At 39.7% G+C, this 22,519-nt stretch overlaps 1 protein-coding gene across 1 annotated transcript in view; it reads right to left on the bottom strand.

Moving 5' to 3' along the window:
* The window catches only part of LOC126458065 (vacuolar protein sorting-associated protein 11 homolog), a 177,810-nt gene that overhangs the window by 24,894 nt on the left and 130,397 nt on the right, over window positions 1-22,519 (bottom strand). Inside the window, exons 15-16 of the mRNA XM_050094866.1 lie at window positions 1,365-1,537; window positions 801-1,002 (exon numbers count right to left, since the gene is read on the bottom strand). Of these exons, the coding sequence (XP_049950823.1) occupies window positions 801-1,002; window positions 1,365-1,537 (375 nt within the window). The remainder of the gene's footprint in view (window positions 1-800; window positions 1,003-1,364; window positions 1,538-22,519) is intronic.

The raw sequence follows: 22,519 nt of genomic DNA, 5'->3' as shown, positions 1-22,519 counted from the left end.
AATTCTATCTGCAACCTCTTTCATGGCTAGATTACCTTGAGAATTCATATTTCTAAAGCATGAAAAGTTTTCCACATTTTGCAGGGGGTATCTTGATGTTTGCTGTTTCCTCCTCACAGTTCACTGATACTACTACTGTTCTGAGATTGTATATCTGGAATTCATCTATCCATTTGTCCAGCCCCACTTATCTCTCAGAACACATCACCAATAAAGCCACGGTGTTAAGCTATGGATGGTATTTTCCAATGTTCTTTGTTATGTCATCCATGACAGCGATGAGCGGCAGTGATGATAGAGGACTAACTTCCTAAAATTCAATTTTGGTCTGAAACCAGGCTAAATGACCTTTTTTCAAACACAGAAAGCTAGTACAGTGTCCATACAGCACTTGAGCCTTCCTCACCAAACCTTTGAGCATGCTTCTCTTTCTCAGCCGCTCTCAGATCTTTCCTCTTTTCATGCTGTCATATGGCTTCTCGGCATCAAGGAACACTAGGTGTAAGTCACGAAGAAAATATGCTTACAGTGGTTTTGAGGTACATGATAAAATAAATGCTACTACTATGAATGCAATTATAAAGAAATGAAAGCTGATGTCATCTAAAATACCTATTTTTTTATTGGCTGGGCCTTGTATCAGCGCACACAATTTAATGGAAGGTGAAGGTTTTATTACACTTAATGGAATATTAATTTCTTGAAAGTTCCTTATTCATATTCCACAAAATCAATTTCCTGAAACTTTTGTCTTTACATCCTATAAAACATTTTTTCCTTGACACCAGAAAAAAACAAACCTTGTCTGCATGGATTGTATCTGCTGTCGGATTTTGTCAGTCTCTTGGCGATATTTGTTGATGAGCTGCTGTTCTTGCTCTGTAAGTTCCTTTTCTGTTTGCAAAACACTGAGCAAGTAACTTCTAACATCACCAATAGTGGCTGTTCCTGAACTGGCCAAAGCATCAACAACAAGAAGTGGAGACAGAAGACGTTGTTTCTCTGCAAGTCAGAAAACAATAAGATTGTACTGCTCACCGTGACAATAATGATTAAAAGAAGGTAACGAGTAACAACTCGACAGATGTATTCTCCATCAGAAATACAATTTTTCCCCATTATAAAAATAAAACTAATTTCTAACTGTACTACAATAAAAAATTTGCAAAACATATAAGATGCATAATAAAATATTACACCTTTTTACAGGTTTTATTTGCACAATACATTACTTTACAGCAGGATGAAAGCAGAGCACATTACATTGCAAAATAAATCCTGTTGGAGGAAGCTTTGTGATTTGAACAATTATTTTAACACTCAGAATTATTAACTTGTATAAAAATACAGTTACAGTATAGTACCTATGACGCTGAGAACTTCTCCTAATAGGTCACTTGGAGTTTCAGAATCTTTGGTACACGCCCAGAGTGCTTGAACCCACAAACTAGGATCTTGCTGACCAAATCTTCTGCATGTTGTGAGAACTGCTTTGTAATCTCTCTGCCGTATGTGGTACTGCAGAATCTGCTGATATCTGTAATTACACAAATACAGTGTTGTAACTAAAATCAGTTTTACTTGTACTTGAATTACCAAAAAATCAATGAAGAAGTGACAAACGGAATAAGGAAACTGTGACCACGAATAAAGAACTTCCACAATGAGTTATAACTGAAGTTTAAGTAACATTCAGATGCACCAAGCATGTTTTATAAATGCTAGAAGTGAAACATGTTTTCCCTATTTCTTTTCAAATTTATTTTTAGTTTTGCTATATTTTTCTGTTGTTGTTTGGTGGACTGAGGAAAAATATTTTAAGCCTTCACACTGTAATACACTATATCAATGGAAAATAAATTAAAATTATTTTCATGCAATGGATTCTGCACTGCTTTGACATGCTCATACAGCTTAACGTGTTACGGTGTAACGACAAGCGCCAACACGAGGATAAAGAATGGAAGAGCAGAGAGGGCTGTGAGATGACGTCGGCCAATAGTATGCTGACACCAAGACAGGAGCAGCCTCTATATGAAGAGAATATAAGTACCGCTCCACCTAGCCCCAGCAGAAGTGGAAGACTAGCCATCATACAAATGCTATAGCAGTGACTTGTGAACTGAATTGTTTTGCTTGGATTGAAATTGTATATACTGAAGGACATTGATTATTTTATTTGCCTGTCGCCATTTGCTTGCAACACACCTTCAATACGCAAAGTTAAATATTGTCGGTTTAACTTACTGTAATAAACTCCATTAATATGATTTGCTTGAACTGTTGCCTAGTGATCCAAGAACACAGCTTCCTAGGCACTCTATATTAGACGAGTAGGCCGTTACTACATAATGCACAGCATCAAAATTGAGAGAAGGGAGGTGGTCCATATGTGGGTCGAATCTGTGCGGCAGATTAACGGCTATTAGTTTGGTACAACTGCTATCCTGAGTGTGGTTTCAGGTGGTTTCATGTAAATACTGGCCTTTTCCCAATCTCTGCCTCAGGAAATAAGACACACAGACCGTTAAAATTTGATAACAGACATAAAACAGAGTTTACACAATTCATGTACAAGTGCCCCCCTTAAGTTAACTGACAATAGTAGCAACAGGAAGCACATCTGGCCACAAATTTAAAACAAAAATAAGTCTGCCAAATTATGAAAACACCAGGCCCCATTCAATGGGATAAACATTAGGAAAGAGAGAGAGAATTGTATGCTGTTTTAAAATGCTGTTAAATAATTGGTTAATGCATGCACATTGTTTTTAACAATGAAATTGCAACTCTCCCCTTCAGCAATCAAAATACAATATTTTATCAGTGGAAGACAGGCCAAGCTCAACTAGAACATGATGGTTATATTAGTAAAAAGAATTTTCTCCTTAATTACCCAACTTATTAAAGATCACATGATCTTTCATTTCTGAAAAAAATGCTTACTGCCTGCAGAAGTGCTCATGTTCTGTCAACATGCTGTGGTGTGCTAAAAATCCACAAAGAGGGGGCATCACATTTTTAGTAACTTAGATGGACCTACTTATATCGTGGCAAAATATTTAGAAGCATCACATATATAATATTTATATAACATTACAAAGCATCACATTTTTAGTAACTTAGATGGACCTTCATATACCTCGGCAAAATATTTAGTAGCAATTCTTCATTATTCCATTGAATATAGTGAACATTATATTTCTGTAACATCTGAAATCATTATGCCTGCTTGTAATCTTCGAAGTTACATCCCTTTTTATGTCAGTTCCTCTTGATAAGTCTTTGAGCTTGATCACTGAAAAGGCCAATGTTCTGACTTTAACCTACTTGAAATTTAATGACAAGGTTTTCAGATACATGGAGTGACTATGAAGAATCAACCATTCACAACTGCTAACTTTTTCACGGAGGTTTTTAAGAACTAAGCATGATGGACAAAAACATCGAAACCAACCTGTTTTTGGATGTATATTAAGCACACCTTCATGATTTGGGCATGCAGATTACATTCATTTTAATGACTTTGAGGTATTTAAATTCTACTCATTCTGGCATTAAATTTGCAATGGAAGTTGAAAGTGACAGAAACTAATTTATGATATATTGGTGTACAAAACCAACTATGAAACTTTGGAGCACACAATTCATTGTAAACCTATGCTCACTGACCCACACCTGTACCTAAATGAGTTGTCATCTACCATATCAATGCATTGGGTATCAAATGGTTCAAATGGCTCTGTGCACTATGAGACTTAACTTCTGTGGTCATCAGTCACCTAGAACTTAGAACTACTTAAACCTAAGCAACATAAGGACATAACACACATCCATGCCCGAGGTAGGATTCGAACCCGCAATCGCAGCGGTCGCGCGTTTCTAGACGGTAGCGCCTAGAACCGCTCAGCCACTCTGGCCAGCCATTGGGTATCCTTAGCATTATGGATGAAGGCAACATGTCAGCACTGTCACTAAAAGCTCAACACAGGTTCTTGTATACATAAAGCCTGTGTTTCTACACAATAGGTATTCTGATAAGTAGATTTGTTGATGTAGAGCAGTTGCAGTGCTTGGAGGATGCCCAGAAAAAACAGAAAATTATTTTAATGATATTATGAGAAGGAAAGCTGCTACTCACCATATAGCGGAGATGCTGATACGCAGATAGATACAACAAGAAGACTCTCACAATTTAATTGTGAGTGTCTTTTTGTTGCACCTAACTGTGACTCAGAATCTCTGCTATATTGTGAGTAGCAACTTCCCTTCTCATAGTATTTTAACATTCCATCCTGGATTTTCTGTTGTTTGAAAAATATTTAAAAAAATTCATACCAAGACGTTACTTTTTTGCCAGCTTTGTTACAGATTATCTGCACCTACACAATTTCAGTGTAAACAAAATTCCATATTACTGTAGGAAAGCTTAAAATGGTGAAAAAAATGATGGGATAGTGATATGTACATATCGAGATGGTGGCAGTATTGCATACACAAGATATGTAAGGGCAGTGCATTGGTAGAGCTGTCATTTATACTCAGCTGAGTCAAGGAACAGGTTTCCGACATGATTATGCCTGCACAAGGAGAATTAATAGACTTTGAATGCAGAATGGTAGTTGGAGGTAGATGCATTGGATGTTCCATTTTGAAACTTGTTAGGGAATTCAATATTCCAAGATCCACAGTATCAAGAGTGTGCTAAGAATACCACATTTCAGGCATTATCTCTTACCGTGGACAACACAGTGGCCAGTGACCTTCACTTAGTGACCGAGAGCAGCAGTGTTTGCATAGAGTTGTCAGTGCTAACAGACAAGAACACTACATGAAATAACTGCAGAAATCAGTGTGGGATGTAGGACAAACTTATCTGTTAGGACAGTGCAGTGAAATCTGGCATTAATGAGCTATGGTACGACCGATGCGAGTGCCTATGCTAACAGCACATCATCACCTGCAGTGCCTCTCCTAGACTTGTGACCATATCGGTTGGACCCCAGATGACAGGAGAACTGTGATCTGGTCAGATGAGTACTGATTTCAGTCAGTAAGAGCTGAGCCACGTGGGAGTAGCCGAGCGGTCTAAGGCACTGCAGTCATGGACTGTGCGGCTGGTCCTGGCGGAGGTTCGAGTCCTCCCTCAGGCATGGGTGTGTGTGTTTGTCCTTAGGATAATTTAGGTTAAGTAGTGTGTAAGCTAAGGGACTGATGACCTTAGCAGTTAAGTCCCATAAGATTTCACACACATTTGAACAGTAAGAGCTGGTGGTAGGGTTTGAGTGTGGTGCAGACACCACTAAGCCATGAACCCAAGAAACAAGGCACTATGAAAGCTGGTGGTACCTCCATAATTATGTGGGCTGGGCTTATATGAAATGCATTGAGCCCTCTGGTCCAACTGAACCGATGATTGACTGGAAATGGTTATCTTTGGCTGTTTGGAGACCATTTGCAGCCATTCATGGACTTCATGTTCCCAAACAATTATGGAATTTTTATGGATGACAATGTGCCACGTCATCAGTCTACAATTGTCCACGATTGGTTTGAAGAACATTTGGGACAATTTGAGTGAATGATTTAGCCACTCCAATCACCCAACATGAATCCCATTGACCATTTATGGGACATAATCAAGAGGTTAGCTCATGCGCAAAACCCTGCACAACCAACACTTTCAAAATTATGGATGGCTACAGAGGCAGCACGGCCCAATATTTCTGCAGGGGAATTCCAACGATTGTTAAGCTCATGCCATGTCGAGTTCTTGCACTAAACCAGAAAAAAGGAGGTCTGGCACGATATTTGGATGTCTCATAACTTTTGTCATCTCAGTGTATGTCAGATTGTTTGTACTGTCCACAACAGCTGCTTTGGAATATTAATGCTACACGAGGATGAAACACAGATAGCTCCCGCCGCATCCCATTGCTGGTATTGTGCACCTCGTGGGTTGATTTAAATTAGTTTAGTACACATGAACCAAGGACCTTACTGATGGTGGGGAGGCTTGCGTGCCTCAGTGATACAGATAGCTGTACTGTAGGTGCAACCACAATGGAGGGGTATCTGCTGAGAGGCCAGGCACACATGTGCTTCCTGAAGAGGGCAGCTGCCTTTCCAGTAGTTGCAGGGTCAACAGTCTGGATGATTGACTGATCTGGCCTTGTAACATTAACCAAAACGGCCTTGCTGTGCTGGTACTGTGAACGGCTGAAAGCAAGGGGAAACTACAGCCGTAATTTTTCTTGAGGGCATGCAACTTTACTGCATGGTTAAATGATGATGGCGTCCTCTTGGGTAAAATATTCTGGAGGTAAAACAGTCCCCCATTTGCATCTCCGGGCAGGGACTACTCAAGAGGATGTCGTTATCAGGAGAAACAAAACTGGTGTTCTACGGATCAGAGCGGGGAATGTCAGGTCTCTTAATCGGGCAAGTAGGTTAGAAAATTTAAACAGCGAAATGTGTAAGTTAAAGTCAGATATAGTGGGAATTAGTGAAGTTCGGTGGCAGGAGGAACAAGACTTCTGGTCAGGTGAATACAGGGTTACAAATACAAAATCAAATAGGGGTAATGCAGGAGTAGGTTTAATAATGAATAAAAAAAAAATAGGATCACAGGTTAGCTACTACGAACAGCATAGTGAACACATTACTGTAGCCAAAATAGACACGAAGCCACACCACAACAGTAATACAAGTTTATACGCCAACTAGCTCCGTAGACGACGAAGAGATTTAAGAAATGTATGATGAGATAAAAGAAATTATTCAGATAGTGAAGGGAGACAAAAATAGTAGGAAAAGGAAGAGTAATGGGGAAATGTGGAATGGGGATAAGGAATGAAAGAGGAAGCCGCCTGGTAGAATTTTGCACAAAACATAACTTAATCATAGCTAACACTTGGCTTAAGAATCATGAAAGAAGGGTGTATATGTGGAAGAGGCCTGAAGACACTGGAAGGTTTCAGACAGATTATACAGGGTGTTACAAAAAGTTATGGCCAAACTTTCAGGAAACATTCCTCACACACAAAGAAAGAAAATATGTTACGTGGACATGTGTCCGGAAACGCTTACTTTCCATGTTAGAGCTCATTTTATTACTTCTCTTCAAATCACATTTATCATGGAATGGAAACACACAGCAACAGAACGTACCAGCGTGACTTCAAACACTTTGTTACAGGAAATGTTCAAAATGTCCTCTGTTAGCGAGGATAAATGCATCCACCCTCTGTCGCATGGAATCCCTGATGCGCTGATGCAGCCCTGGAGAATGGCGTATTGTATCACAGCCGTCCACAATACGAGCATGAAAAGTCTCTACATTTGGTACCGGGGTTGCGTAGACAAGAGCTTTCAAATGCCCCCATAAATGAAAGTCAAGAGGATTGAGGTCAGGAGAGCGTGGAGGCCATGGAATTGGTCTGCCTCTACCAATCCATCGGTCACCGAATCTGTTGTTGAGAAGCGTACGAACACTTTGACTGAAATGTGCAGAAGCTCCATCGTGCATGAACCAAATGATGTGTTGTACATGTAAAGGCACATGTTCTAGCAGCACAGGTAGAGTACCCCGTATGAAATCATGATAACGTGCTCCATTGAGCGTAGGTGGAAGAACATGGGGCCCAATCAAGACATCACCAACAATGCCTGCCCAAACGTTCACAGAAAATCTGTGTTGATGACGTGATTGCACAACTGCTGCGGATTCTCATCAGCCAACACATGTTGATTGTGAAAATGTACAATTTGATCATGTTGGAATGAAGCCATATTGACGAAACTAAAATGAGCTCTAACATGGAAATTAAGCGTTTCTGGACACATGACGATATAACATCTTTTCTTTATTTGTGTGTGAGAAATGTTTCCTGAAAGTTTGGCCGTACCTTTTTGTAACACCCTGTATAATGGTAAGACAGAGATTTAGGAAACAGGTATTAAATTGTAAGACATTTCCAGGTGCAGATATGGATTCTGACCGCAATGTATTGGTTATGAACTGTAGATTAAAACTGAAGAAACTGCAAAAAGGTAGGAATTTAAGGAGATGGGATCTGGGTAAAAACTGAAAGAACCACAGGTTGTAGAGAGTTTCAGAGAGAGCATTAGGGAACGGCTGACAAGGGGAAAGACAGGGGAAAGAAATACAGTAGAAGAAGAATGGGTAGATTTGAGAGATGAAATAGTGAAGGCAGCAGAAGATCAAGTAGGTAAAAAGACGAAGGCTAGTAGAAATCCTTGGGTAACAGAAGAGATATTGAATTTAATTGACGAAAGCAGAAATTATAAAAATGCAGTAAATGAAGCACGCAGAATGAGATCGACAAGAAGTGCAAAATGGCTAAGCAGGGATGGCTACAGGACAAATGTAAGTCTGTAGAGCCATATATCACTAGGGGTAAGATAGATACTGCCTACAGGAAAATTAGAGACCTTTGGGGAAAAGAGAACCACTGGTATGGATATCAAGAGCTCAGATGGAAAACCAATCCTAAGTAAAGAAGGGAAAGCAGAAAAGTGGAAGGAGTATACAGAGGGTCTATACAAGGGTAATGTACTTGAGGGCAATATTAGGGAAATGGAAGAGCATGTAGGTGAAGATGAAATGGGAGATATGATACTGCGTGAAGAATCTGACAGAGCACTGAAAGATCTAAGTCGAAACAAGGCCCCAGGAGTAGACAACATTCCATTAGAACTACTGATAGCCTTGGGAGAGCCAGCCCTTACAAAACTCTACCGTCAGGTGAGCAACATGTATGAGACAGGTGAAATACCCCCAGACTTCAAGAAGAATATAAGAATTCCAATCCCAAACAAAGCAGGTGTTGACAAGTGAGAAAATTAACAAACTATCAGTTTAGTAAGTCACGGCTGCAAAATACTAACACAAATTCTTTACAGACGAATGGAAAATACGGTAGAAGCCGACCTTGGGGAAGGTCAGTTTGCATTACGTAGAAATGTTGGAACACGTGAGGCAATACTGACCCAAAGACTTATCTTAGAAGATAAGATTCAGGAAAGGCAAACCTACAGTTATAGCATTTGTAGACTTAGAGAAAGCTTTTGACCATGTTTCCTGGAATACTCTCTTTCAAATTCTAAAGGTGGCAGGGCTCAAATACAGGGAGTGAAAGGCTATTTACAATTTGTACAAAAACCAGATGGCAGTTATAAGAATCAAGGGGCATGAAAGGGAAGCAGTGGTTGGGAAGGGAGTGAGACAGGGTTGTAGCCTATCCCCGATGTTATTCAATCTATACACTGAGCAAGCAGTAAAGGAAATAAAAGAAAAATTTGGAGTAGGAATTAAAATCCATGGAGAAGAAATAAAAACTTTGTGATGTTTGCCGATGACATTGTAATTCCGTCAGAGACAGCAAAGGACCTGGAAGAGCAGTTGAATGGAATGGACAGTGTGTTGAAAGGAGGCTATGAACATCAACAAAAGCAAAAAGAGGAAAATGGAATGTAGTCTAACTAAACCAGGTGATGCTGTAGTTTTGCTATTTGGGGAGCAAAATAACTGATGATGGTCGAAGTAGGGAGGATACAAAATGTAGACTGGCAATGGTAAGAAATGTGTTTCTAAAGAAGAGAAATTTGTGAATATCGAGTATAGATTTAAGTGTCAGGAAGTCTTTTCTCAAAGTATTTGTATGGAGTGTAGCCGTATATGGAGGTGAAACATAGACGATAAATAGTTCAGAGAAGAAGAGAATAGAAGCTTTCGAAATGTGTTACTACAGAAGAATGTTGAAGATTAGATGGGTAGATCATGTAACTGATGAGGAGGTACTGAATAGAATTGGGGAGAAGAGGAATTTGTGGCACAACTTGTCTAAAAGAAGGGATCGGTTGGTAGGACATGTTCTGAGGCATCAAGGGATCACCAATTTAGTATTGGAGGGCAGTCTGGAGAGTAAAAATCGTAGAGGGAGACGAAGAGATGAATACACTCAGCAGATTAAGAAGGCTGTAGCGTCCAGTAGTTACTTGGAAATGAAGAAGCTTGCACAGCATAGAGCAGCATGGACTGAGGACCACAACGACAACAACAGTAGACAATAATATTAAGAGAGAATGGGGGCTTACTGTTACCAAGGCAGTTTGGGTCTGCATCAGATCACAATGCTTTCATCTCCGCTGGCAGGATGTTTTAGTGGCAATTTTCGACAATAATATAGTGCTTTTGCAAGGATCCACCAATAGTGGTGCAACATGTACACACTGTATCAGGGGCAGCACTGACAGCTACTGAGCACGAGCTGTGGGTTTTAGTGGCATATATAAGGGTGTTGACTCAGTTGCCCCATTATTTCAAACTGACTCAGTAGAAGCAAGGGGAGATTATCATTTATTGTCCTGTGAACTGTGAAGTTGTCCAAGCACAAGCATGGGGGTAAGAACAAGAAAAGGGGTCAGCCCTGTCCTCCTTAAAGCAACCATCCTGGTATTTGCCTTAACTGACTTAGGGAAACCATGGAAAGTTAATCTGGAAGCAAATTTCAGCCTTCTCGAATTTGGGTTCAGTGTCTTACCACTGCACCATCTCGCTTGATCTCAACAGAAGCATTTCATCTGAAGATAGATGGCCATCAGTTGGACTGGTTGAAACAACAACAAAATATTATGTATCATCGCACCAGGAAAGTCTACATGGTCACAATTTTTATTGTTTCTTACTATCAGCCACCACAAATGGGCTGTTGCTGAATGACACCAATTAACATTGTGGTTTGACAGGTGACAAACAAAATTTATTTGGCTGTCATGAAACACAATATCATTTTTAAGCCATAGTTTATGAGTTCTACACACTAGAGTACACCCAGGATCTGAGTTGGGGGATGTGATACGGGCTGGGGTGAGGGTGTTACTCCTACGAGTTTTGCAGCGAATGGCAAAATAATATTGAGATTTCATGACAAACTGAGGTTGGGGTGAAGGTGTTACTCCTACGAGTTTTGCAGCAAATGGCGAAATAATATTGAGATTTCATGACAAACTGATTTGAGTACACTTGCTGCCACTCAGCATCCATGATCTTTTCTGCCTTTTTTCAAACTGACAGTTTCTGTGCTGGTCTGTGTAGCACTGGGCACACCTGTGGAATGCCTGATGTGAGACCACTTGATTTTTGAGATGTAGTAAGAGGAAGTTCAGTAATGTATCTTCAAGCAATACATATTCTGTATGACAAGTTATAGGCATAGGCATCTCATATGGAAATGGTGCAATGGAAACTTCATCAAAATTATAATAATGCCACCTTCCACTCAAGTGTGAGGACTACTTTATGTGTATGGTTATTTTCAAAGCTGAAATCATCGTGTCAGGTATATCTACATCAATATTCTTTATACTACTGTGAAATACACGACAGAAAGTACTTCTCCTTGTTGGTGTTATTAGGACTTCTTCCCATTCCATTCATGTATGGAGTGTGGAAAGAATGATTGCAAAAAACACCTTTGTGTAAGTTGTAATTAGTTTGATCTTGACTTTGCGATCCCTATGGGAGTGATGCATATAGGATGGTAGATAAGTTATCTTTTAGAAGGCCTGATCCTCACCCTTATTCTGTCATCTGTACATCTGTAGTGCTATCTGTACTCGCTGAGTTCTGTTGTTCAGCAACACAGTCTGTAGGTCTTTGAGGTCCATTTGAAGGTTAACAGTGTCTGAGCTGATATGGGTTCCGTGGATCAAGGTCTCGACAATGCCTACTGTTTGTGCCAAATGGTGGCAACTAGGTTTTGATGTCATTTCACTTTTTACAAATGTGCCTTTGGAGGACTCATTACATCTCACTGGCAAAATGTCTCAAGATGATGTTACAGCATTATTAGATCACACTCTCTCCTTGACAAACTTTATACTTAATGAGTTTTTTCCAAACAGTCTGACAGTGTCACCATTGGGAGTCCTGTGTGTCACCTGGTGGCCAGTTGCTTATGGAAGATTCTGAAGACTGAACACTCAAGTCAGTTGTTTTAAGACCAACAGTACAGGGTGTACATAAGGTCCTGGAACACTTTCAATTACTTATTGCGCAAGAGATAAACATTGTACAGATGTCATACATATTGCATTTTGAAGAGAAACTTTGATAGTTCTTTACCGGGCACAAACAACCCGTCGTAACGAATTTGTTGTGCCCGAGGTAAATGGCCTTCCTTGTTGGTGACTTCTTACCGTACTTTGTTCTAAATATTCACTGAACAGCTGTAGCACACTTGTTTTTGTCGAACTGCAACACACAGAAAGTTCGCTCCGCACCTGAACTCACCATGTTTGTGACTAGCGCTGACTATTGGCAAATTACCAAACGATGCTGTGGCGGTATACATGAAAAAAAGAAAAAAAAAAAAAAACTTTCTGGCTTTCTCTTCAAAATGACATATGTATAATATCTGTGCAATGTTTGGTTCTTGTGCAATAAATAACTGAAAGTGTTCCCGGACTTTATGTACACCCTGTATTTTGGCGATACGTTGATGATATTTTTATAGTTTGGCTCATGCTTTGGACAGCTTCAGAGATTTCCTTCAAAATCTGAACTCCATACACGAAAACATAATATTTTCTATGGGGCTGGAAAAAGAAGAATCTGTGTTAATTTTAGCCTTTTTGGTGCGATGTGCGAATGATGGCACACTTGGACACACAATATTTTGAAAGGCCACTCATACAATTCAATATTTACTAATTGGCACCGACCAGCACAAGCAATCAACATTCTGATGACTCTGATCCTCCAAGCTCAAATCATTGCAGATGCCGATAACCTGCAAGCAGAACTGGAATACCTACAGACTGTGCTCCAGAACAATGGATATTTATCTTAGCAAGCACAGAGTGTGAAATTCCCTGATATTTCCCTGATTTCCAGACAAGTTTCAGCATTCTTTCCTGACAAATTTTGAGATATCAAGGATGAGTAAAGACATAAGCCAACAAAAAAATGTTTGGACTCCTGCATTTCTAAACATGTGAGCAAAAATCTTAAATACTAACATCAACATCTTTTGTAATGAACTGTATTTAGATGGATAAAGCAAGCCAAATGGTATGTGTGTTTCATTAAGACCACTGACGTTATTTTATTTCAATAAAAGGAAACACATTTGGTGACAAAAATATGCATTTCCCTGGAGTCGAAGGCAGATTTGAAATACCTTCACTGATTTCAGAAGAACCTGAGAGAAATGTGGGCCTCTTGAAAGAAGTGTTTAAGACGGGGAAGAGTTGTGTAAGACACTACTACAGGTGACTGCCAATAAAATGTTGGTTCTATTATGTTCGTTATTGTCAGTTATTACCCACTGTGTTAAGCCTATTATTTTAGTGGTACTGTGTGTCTGCCTGCTTAGCTGAGTGGTAATGTGTTTGCCTACCACGCAGTGGGCCCAGTTTCAATTCCTGGTCAGGTTGGGGATTTTCTCCACTTGTGGACTGGGTGTTGTGTTGTCCTCATCATCATTTCATGATTACTGACACACCATGAGGCCAACGTGGCATCACCTGAATTAAAAATTGCAACCCAGCAGCCGAACTTCCCTGGATGGGGCCTCATGGCCATCAAGGCCACATGATCATTTCATTTTACAGGTATTGTGTGATTTTTCTTTCAAGAATTATGAGTACATAGCATACAAACTGCCAGTGACTGCTGCAATTGTCTTCTTATCGTCCATACTTTCTATATACAAACTACTTACAAAGTGCCAAAATGTACTAGAACAATAAAAACACTGCACTGTACAATATACTTGTGGTGACACAGTCACAATTCCTGAAATCTATTGCCTGTGGCCTCTGGCTTTCTGAGGAGCACGGCAGTCCTGAGTCTGTGACAAAAATCTGCTTCATTATGCCACACGCAAACAGACCCAGCCTGTGGGCCGATCGATGAGACTAGATCTGACGGGCAGGGCCTGCACATTAGTGGTATAAAACTGGGCTTCTGATTGGCAAGCCTGATCCATTACAGATACCCAAAGAAACGGCCTACAGTTTTGGCCCATCGTGGAAGTCCACTTGTGTGGCCAGCTGTTCACGAGTCATAGACATCATGCTAATGAAATGAGACCACAGTAATCAATCCATGCAACAGACAACTTTCGCAAATACTCTGAGAATCAATACTAATGAGCATAGGTAGCAACTCACCACGAAGATGATCGCTGAGTCACACACAGACACGTAGAAAAGACAATCACACTCTCACAACTAAATTTTCGGCCATAGACTTTGTAATAAAATGAGAGCACACACTCTCACATAATCACTCAGACACAACTCACGCACATATGACCACTGTCTCCAGTCACTGCATCAACAGTCTCTGAGAATTAGATCCACACAAACCACTCCTCACCCCTCCCAGCCTCTTGTCGGCAGCTGCTAGGCTAGCAGCAAGAAGTGGTGGCATCACTGACTGCAAGCTGAGGGGAATGGTAGGAAGGGGAGAAGCAGTAAGAATGAGGGAGCAGGGAAGCAGTGCATAAGCAAGATTTTTTCCAGTTTTTTTTTTTTTTAATTCTCTGACTTCCATGACACGTTTGAAATTTCCTGAACTTGTGGCAGCCCTAGCTACAGAAGTACAAATGACAAAACAAGGAAACGGATCGGGCCTTCAAAATAAAAGCTTATCAACCACAAATGAGAAATGCTTCAACGAAAATAGGCAGAGTATTAAAACAACATAAAGTTAAAGTGGTATTTCATACCCCATTAAAAATCTCTGCACATTTGGGATCTATCATAGACGATTTAGAGCTGTGCAAGGCAGGTGTACATGGTATTCTGTGTGAGTGGAGTACATCTTCTATAGGGCAAATGATGCACACTGTTCAGGATCACATTGTGGAACACAATTTGCGTACTCATCTCCTCCAAGCTAACAGGTCCACTGTTATCAAACACACTATTCCTGCTCATCTTTTGATGGAATATACTGAAACAAAAATTGGGGCCCATATTCCGAACTTTTGGAACTCTGCTGTCATGAATCAGTAGAAATACAACTGTACAAGCCCCTATCAGCTGAGATGGCTGCTCCCAGTTAGATTATGTATGGATTGGCAGTTATAGGAAAGCTTTGTGCTCTGTGTAGCTGATGTCATTCTGCAATTTTACCATGCAAAGATGGTCAACCTGATATTGAAAAGGCGAGCTGCGCATGGACATTCACAACTGGCACACCACCCACATGTCAGAGGGTTCTTAAATAGAGGAGCTCAGTGCTACTAAGTTGCAAATACATCTCTGTTAGCTAACCAACATATGCAGACTGAGTAATTCTTCCAAGATACTTTTCTATTCGAACTGCTGAGAAATAATTTTTAATTTTCTTTGTTAAAACTGTCAAATGCAACAGAAAAGGTAACGTAGAGAGTAATCAGCCACCTGTCAGACAACAAGCAGTATTTCTGATTTCAGATTGGGATAAAAAGTTCTTGATCAATCCCTAGTCAATATATATATATATATATATATATATATATATATATATATAAAAAGATGGTATCTTCGGTGACCATGCAGCTCATTAGAATGAAATTACAATGAAATGAACACCCCTAGCTGCATACAGACGATGCAATAAGTTGAGACAATAAGTTGGGAATGTGGGTCTCACGAGAGGCGTGTCAGAGAAAAGTCCCTGCAGTCACACTATCCTCTGTGTCCTCAGTGCCTCAGATGGATAGAGCGTCAGCCATGTAAGCAGGAGATCCCGGGTTCGAGTCCCGGTCGGGGCACACGTTTTCAACTGTCCCCGTTGACTTCTATCAACGCCTGTATGCAGCTAGGTGTATTCATTCCATAGTAACTAGTCAACAGAATTCTGTATTGCAGTGCACAGGTTTCAATTTTGGCCAGCTATTACATTCACAATACATGTCTATAGGGCACAAGATGGTGGTAAAGACAGTAACAGTTGTTCTAGTGAGATGCGCATAATACAATACTGATGTTCCTCTCAGCTCTCACAATTGAAAGTGTAAACAGATTTTGAAGAGAGTTCTACCTTGAGCAAATACAAGTCTCTTCTTTTTCATCCACAAATGTTTTGGTGAAGTTTCATTACTGCCAGTGGGTTCACTCTATAACTGGTAAAACTTGCATGATAATATACAGGATTATTCTTAAGTCACTTTGGGGCTTCAGAAGATGACAGAATGAAAAAAAAAGGGGGGGGGGGGGCAAATATAAGGCAGATGCCTCAGATAGAGAATCTATCCAAGTTTCAGTTCAACATGCACCACAGTGGTGTAGATACAGAACCACTAACGGACAGGCCATGGCGTATAATGGAGAGAGATGTGCATTTTGTATCTTTGCATTAATTAAATGTGAGAGAGAATACATTTTAATGGTCTTGGTCAGAATGTAATGTCATTATAATTCGATAACTGGTTTCTGTTGAATGGTAACCATCCTTGGATCTATGGAAACAGACAGAAATATGACCATTTAGTTAATTTTAAAATCTCCTAACAGTATTTTTTTTAATAAAACCAACACATTCTAAAAGAATTAAAATATAAAAAAGTAATACAAATAGTAATTGCAGTATAAATGGTACCTATGTAAGAGGTCTGTTCAAAAAATTCCGTAACATTCGTAATTTCATGCCAGTGGTGTGTTGGAGCGAAATGTGGTTGGCATTCCTGCACACGTCTGTATTTAATGTGTACCTGCCAGACGTTTCATTGTTGTATCCCATTACCTACTGTTCAGTGCTGTGTTGAGTAGAATGTTGCGTCACACAGTTCGTGAATTTTGAGATAGCAGAGTCAAGAAGCAACACATCTGTATTAACTTTTGTGTGAAACTCAAGAAAACCTTTACGGAGACATAGGAAATGACGCAAAAAGCCTACAGTGAAGACTGCTTATGCCATATTTGGTGTTACAAATGGTTCACCTAATTTAAAAATGGTAAGATGGAAGTTAAAAATGACCCTCGTTCAGTGTGCCCTTCGCTCATGTCCGGAACGTTAACAAAATTGTGCAAGTCAATCAAAGATTGACTGTTTGGAATGCATTGTGTTTCCACTAAGTTCATCCCATGGCTCACAAGTCCCAAGATCAGAAAGATCTATCTCTCACTATCTTTGAAGAGCATCTGAACCATGCAAATACATGATGCTCCTTAAGAAAATCATAACTGGTGATGAGACGTGGGTCTATGGTTATGATGTTGAGATGAAGGTTCAATCTTCACAATGCATTGCGAAAGGTTCTCCAAGACAAAAAAAAAGCTCATCAGGTCAGGTCAAATGTCAAAGCCTTGCAGACAGTTTTCTTTGACTTCGACGGATCAGTTCACCATGAATTCATGCCACAGGGACAAACTATTAATTGATGGTACTATCGGGAAGTGTTGCGATCCCTGGAAGAAAATATGAGAAGGAAATGGCCTGTAATGTGGTGAGACAATTTATGGCTCTTGCATCACGATAACACATCCGCACATTCATCCCTATTGGTGCAGGACTACTGTACAACTGTACAAAAAATGAAACCACTGTGCTGCCTCATCCTCCATACTCTCCAGACCTGGCCCCTGCAGACCTTTTTTTTTTAACCTCGAGAGTTGAAAACCCCGTTGAAAGGATGAAGATTTGCAATGATAGATGAGACATAAGAAAATTCACAGACGGCGTTTTGCATGATCCAGCAAGAGGCATACCAAGACTGCTTGCGTAAGTGGAAACGGCATTGGGCGTAGTGTATCAATCGTGAAGGAGAGTATTTTGATGAAGACCATGCACAATAAGCAAAAAGTAAGAGGAGAAAAATTTTGTGGACAAAGTTCCGGAATTTTTTGAGCAGACCTCACATAGTGTTAACCAAATGCTATCATTACTAAGGGTAGACTGCCAATACTGCTTTGGCTGCCATTTAGTATTGACAATCTATGCTTAGGAAAGATACTGTTGTGATTGCAATTGTACATAGGTACCAATTATACTGTAAATATTATTTGCATTATTTTTATGTTTTAATTCTTTTAGAAAGGATGTGTTTTTTTAAATATTGTTAGAAGGTTTTAAAATTAACTGAAGGGCACTTTTCTGTTTGTTTCCATGGATCTGAGGATGGTTGCTAGCCAGCCGAAACTAGCTATGTAGTTACAACATTACACTGTGATTGAGACATTAAAATTTATAATAAATAACACAAATCACTGTCTCCCTCACCTGACAATGTCAGGTCTTCAATTGTAAGTCAACTGCGAGAGTTCGGTGACAATTTCATACCAAATATCATGTAAAACTGCAACAAAAAAAAACAACCCATTGGCAATACACCACATCAGAGAGACTGGCTGCTCATGTAGTGTGAACGAAGTACGCCGGTCAGCACTGTTAGCAGAAATACAGAGTGTGTGTGGGAATCATTCAAGGAGTCCTAAGAAACTGATGACACATGTAAGCGGAGAACTGAGGGTACCACAGTCAACTGACTGGTGCATTCTACAGAAACTTCTGTGTGTAAATCCGTACTGTCTGCAGAAGTTACATGAGCTGACTACTCACAAGAATGAGCTTCATTTCGACTTCTGCAATGATATGCAGCAACTGCTGGATGAAGACAGCTTTTCACAGAAGTTGATTCTCAGTGACAAAGCCATGTAAAGCATCATAAGGTGCATGTCTGTGGCACAGAATATTGTGTAACAAATTCATGATTCATCTAAAGTTAACACCTTTAAAAGTTCGTGGACAATTTTCTTGGCAGAAAAGAGAGACTGCTTTTGTGTACTTGGGCACGCTGCAGCAATATCTTCTGCCATAATTACAGCAAGACAATGGAGATTTCATTTTGCGAGATGATGCTCCATCACACTTCCTTTCAGATGTTTGTAATTTCTTTAGTGCCACACTGCCTCAACATTAGACTGCATGTGCTTCTCATTAACACTCTCCTCTTCTTCAGTGGTGCCCATGGTCACCTAATGAAACTCCAGGATATTTCTTCTTATGGGGTTATGTCAAAGATCATGTGTTCCAGCATCCGCTGCCACTCAACTAGGAAGAGTTAAAAGGTCGGATGATCACTGATGTCAAACATGGCAGGTTAAAATGTGTATGACAAGATTTTGTCTACTGTATTGACATTTGTCACATCACAAACAGTGCTCATATTGAGCATTTGTGACATGAATTAAACACTTGGAGAGGTGTTCTACGCTCTACATGTCTATTTTCTGGATGTCTTGTGGTTTTCATACAAGCATCTTCAAACGCTCTCGAGATATTTATGAATAAACCTGTACATAGTTTTGGGATTATGGTCATTATTTTCATAACACTTTAACAAAGTAGAGGGTGATTATCAATAAAGTTAAACTTTCAAATCGCTGTAGAAATAACACCACTGGTCATAATGATATCAAATTGTAATGGAATATTATTGGAGAAGGGGGAAAATATATGGCAGAAGAAAAATAGTTACAAAACGTAGCAATAGAGGGCACTGTAAGCATCATAAGTTAACAGTGGTTGACTACGAATGACAAATGAATCATATAACAATGACTTAGGTGTATGGTTGACGTTAAACAAACTGTACTACTAAGTGCGCATGGGTGTACAGGTGTGACACTGTTAGTTACCTAAGCTCATATCACATAGGATGGGAAAAATCAGTTTTTAATTGTCCTGAGGCCTAAAACCTCATAAAAAGCATCAATTACATTGGTTTGTAATTGTCTTGAGGCCAAAAACTACATAAAAAGCATCAAAGTCAAATCGAATTATTAATTTCCGTGTGACTGACACAAAAAATGTTCAATATGATGTCCACCATTTTCTGCAGCAAGTTGAAATCGAGAAACAGCATGTTCCACAACTGATCGAAGTGTTTCCAGGGTCATGTTTAGAATGTGTTGAACAATGCGTGCCTTCAGTGCAGCTAAGTCTGCAATCGTAACACTGAATACAATATCTTTCAGACAGCCCCACAGCCAGAAGCCATACAGATTAAGATCAGATGATCAGGATGGCCAGGCTGTAGGGAAATGGTGGCTGATAATTCTAGCATTTCCGAGATGGCACTTTAGCAGCTGCTTAACTGTATCTGCAATGTGTAGAGATGCACCATCTTGCATAAAAGTGATCCCATCCACACATCCACACTGTTAGAGAGCTGGAATGACGTGGTTGCACAAAAGACACTCGCAGCACTTAGCAGTGACAGTACAGGTGACAGGACCGGAAGCACCTGCCTCTTCGAAAAAATATGGCCCTATGATAAATGATGCTGTAAACCCGCACCACACAGTGACCTTTTCAGGATGAAGTGGTACTGTTTGATTTGCGTGTGGATTTTCCATTGCCTAAATTAGACGATTCTATGTATTGACGTATCCTATCAGAGAAGTGGGCTTTGTCTGTACACAAAATCTTCCATGGCCAATTATTGTCCACTTCCATGTGAGTGAGAAATTCTAAAGCAAAGATCTCTCTTGCTGGCATGTCAACAGGAAGCAACTCGTCCACATGGGTAATTTTGAATGGATAGCAAGGAAGGATGTTTCATAGGATTTTATGCACCGTGCTTACGGGTATGTCCAATGTTTGGGCAATTCTCCAAGCACTACAAATTTGCACACCACCACTCATCTCCTCCTGCACTGCTTCCACTGACATCAAATCAATTTGTTTCCTCCCTCTACCAGATTGCACACCAAAAGAACCCATCTTTTCAAATTTCTGAATCATTTTCTCCAGACCCACAGCAGTCATCAGACCAATGCCTTTTTTAAACCCTTCAGTGTCCAGAACTTCTGCAGAGTGACATGTGCACAGTCATCATCCTTGTAATACAGCTTTACAAGCAGAGCGTGATCCTGCAATGAGTCAGTTACAGTGAGCGTCGCCGATGCGAAAGGAGAAAAGCCGTGTACCCAGTGTGTTTGTACCAACTTCAATGGGTTGTGCACATGTCAGGTGTTTTCATTATAGATTCTGACTCATTGATCAACTTCCACACTATTTTTTTCTTTTGCCATATGTTTTCCCACTTCTCCGGCAACATTCTGTGGCAATTTGGCATCATTCTGACCAGTGGTCAGAAGTTTAACTTTAATTGTAATCACTCTGTATATAACTTTATAATCATCCTGTATATAACTTCATAGCACATACTGATATTCGTGAAGCTGTCTGTCATCTTCAGGATAGCCGAAGTATGGTACTGTTTGTCACCTGCAACCACACAGAAATCCTTATACATTGCAAGTAACAAACTTTACCAAAACACTGAGTGACTGCAGATAACAGATATCTACCTGAACATCAGTACGTGCTATTAAAATGTTATGAATATAAAGACATTAAACCCAAGCAGCATACATTATCATGGAATTTGTTCCTGTCATTCAACAGGAAGGAAGGAAGATTAGAGTTTGACACCCCCATTGACAGAGAAGTCATTAGAGATGGAGCACGAGATCGAATTATGAAAGATTAAAGACAGAAACCAGCCATGTATTTTCCAAGGGAAACATCTCAGAATTTGTCTGAGGTGATTTAGAGAAATCACTTAAAGCCTAAATATGGATAGATCGATGTAGATTTGAACCACTCTCCTGAAGGCGAGTACACACCGCGAACCATTACGCCATCTCGCCTGGTGTGTTATTTGACAGAAAATAAAATGAGCCCTCTGATGGTGATGTAGCTTCATCAAAATATGTATGGATAAAAAGTAAGAAAATTGTGTTTGTTCAACACAGAAATCTTTTCAAAACTCATTTATCTGAAAGCAAACATGGGCAAAAAGTGAGCTATAACTGAAAGGTGAGTATACAGTAATACTGTAATTAAAATATGACTACTGTCATTGAATACTAACTGGGGTACCTGGCTTTGCTCTGGGAGTTGATACGAGACTGTGTGGTAGTTGGAATAAAAGGATAAACTTTAAAGCATAAGAGGTAAAAAAAATTATTGAAAACATGTTCTAACTATTTACGATACTTGTTTGTAAACAACATTTTTCATTTTGTTATCCGATTATATATGTACAAATTTTTTACTCGAGAGCAAACTACGTATAGTTGGCCATGAGATAAAAGCAAGAGTCTTTGAGGTTGATGCCGCAGTATTTTGCAATTTGTTCTTGCACTTTGTTACCTGTAAACTGCAGGCTAATTTGACTGGAAATTGCAGTCTTTTAAATTGGAATGACAGATCAGTGGTATTCTGGGGATAAATAGTGTGTGTCCTTTGTAATTTCCAATCATAAGTTAGGCTTCAATGATGTTATTCCATTGCTATTTGATGATCTTCCTTGTTCCATTACATAGTTTTAGTGAGTTGAGATTCCTAAGTAGTATGATCGGAGATCCAATTTTAAGTCGAAGGCAGTGTAATGGCATTCCTGGTACATGCAGAGAGTTGTACCATTGTGTCAACCAATTAGTTTATTCTCTCTTCACTGGGAATTTTCTTTTGAACATTAAAGTTGATATC

The sequence above is a fragment of the Schistocerca serialis genome, chromosome 2 (assembly GCF_023864345.2).
Source record: "Schistocerca serialis cubense isolate TAMUIC-IGC-003099 chromosome 2, iqSchSeri2.2, whole genome shotgun sequence".
Lineage (NCBI taxonomy): Eukaryota > Metazoa > Arthropoda > Insecta > Orthoptera > Acrididae > Schistocerca > Schistocerca serialis.
Note: the sequence above shows the minus strand (reverse complement) of the source record. Positions and strands in the feature narration are given on the sequence as shown.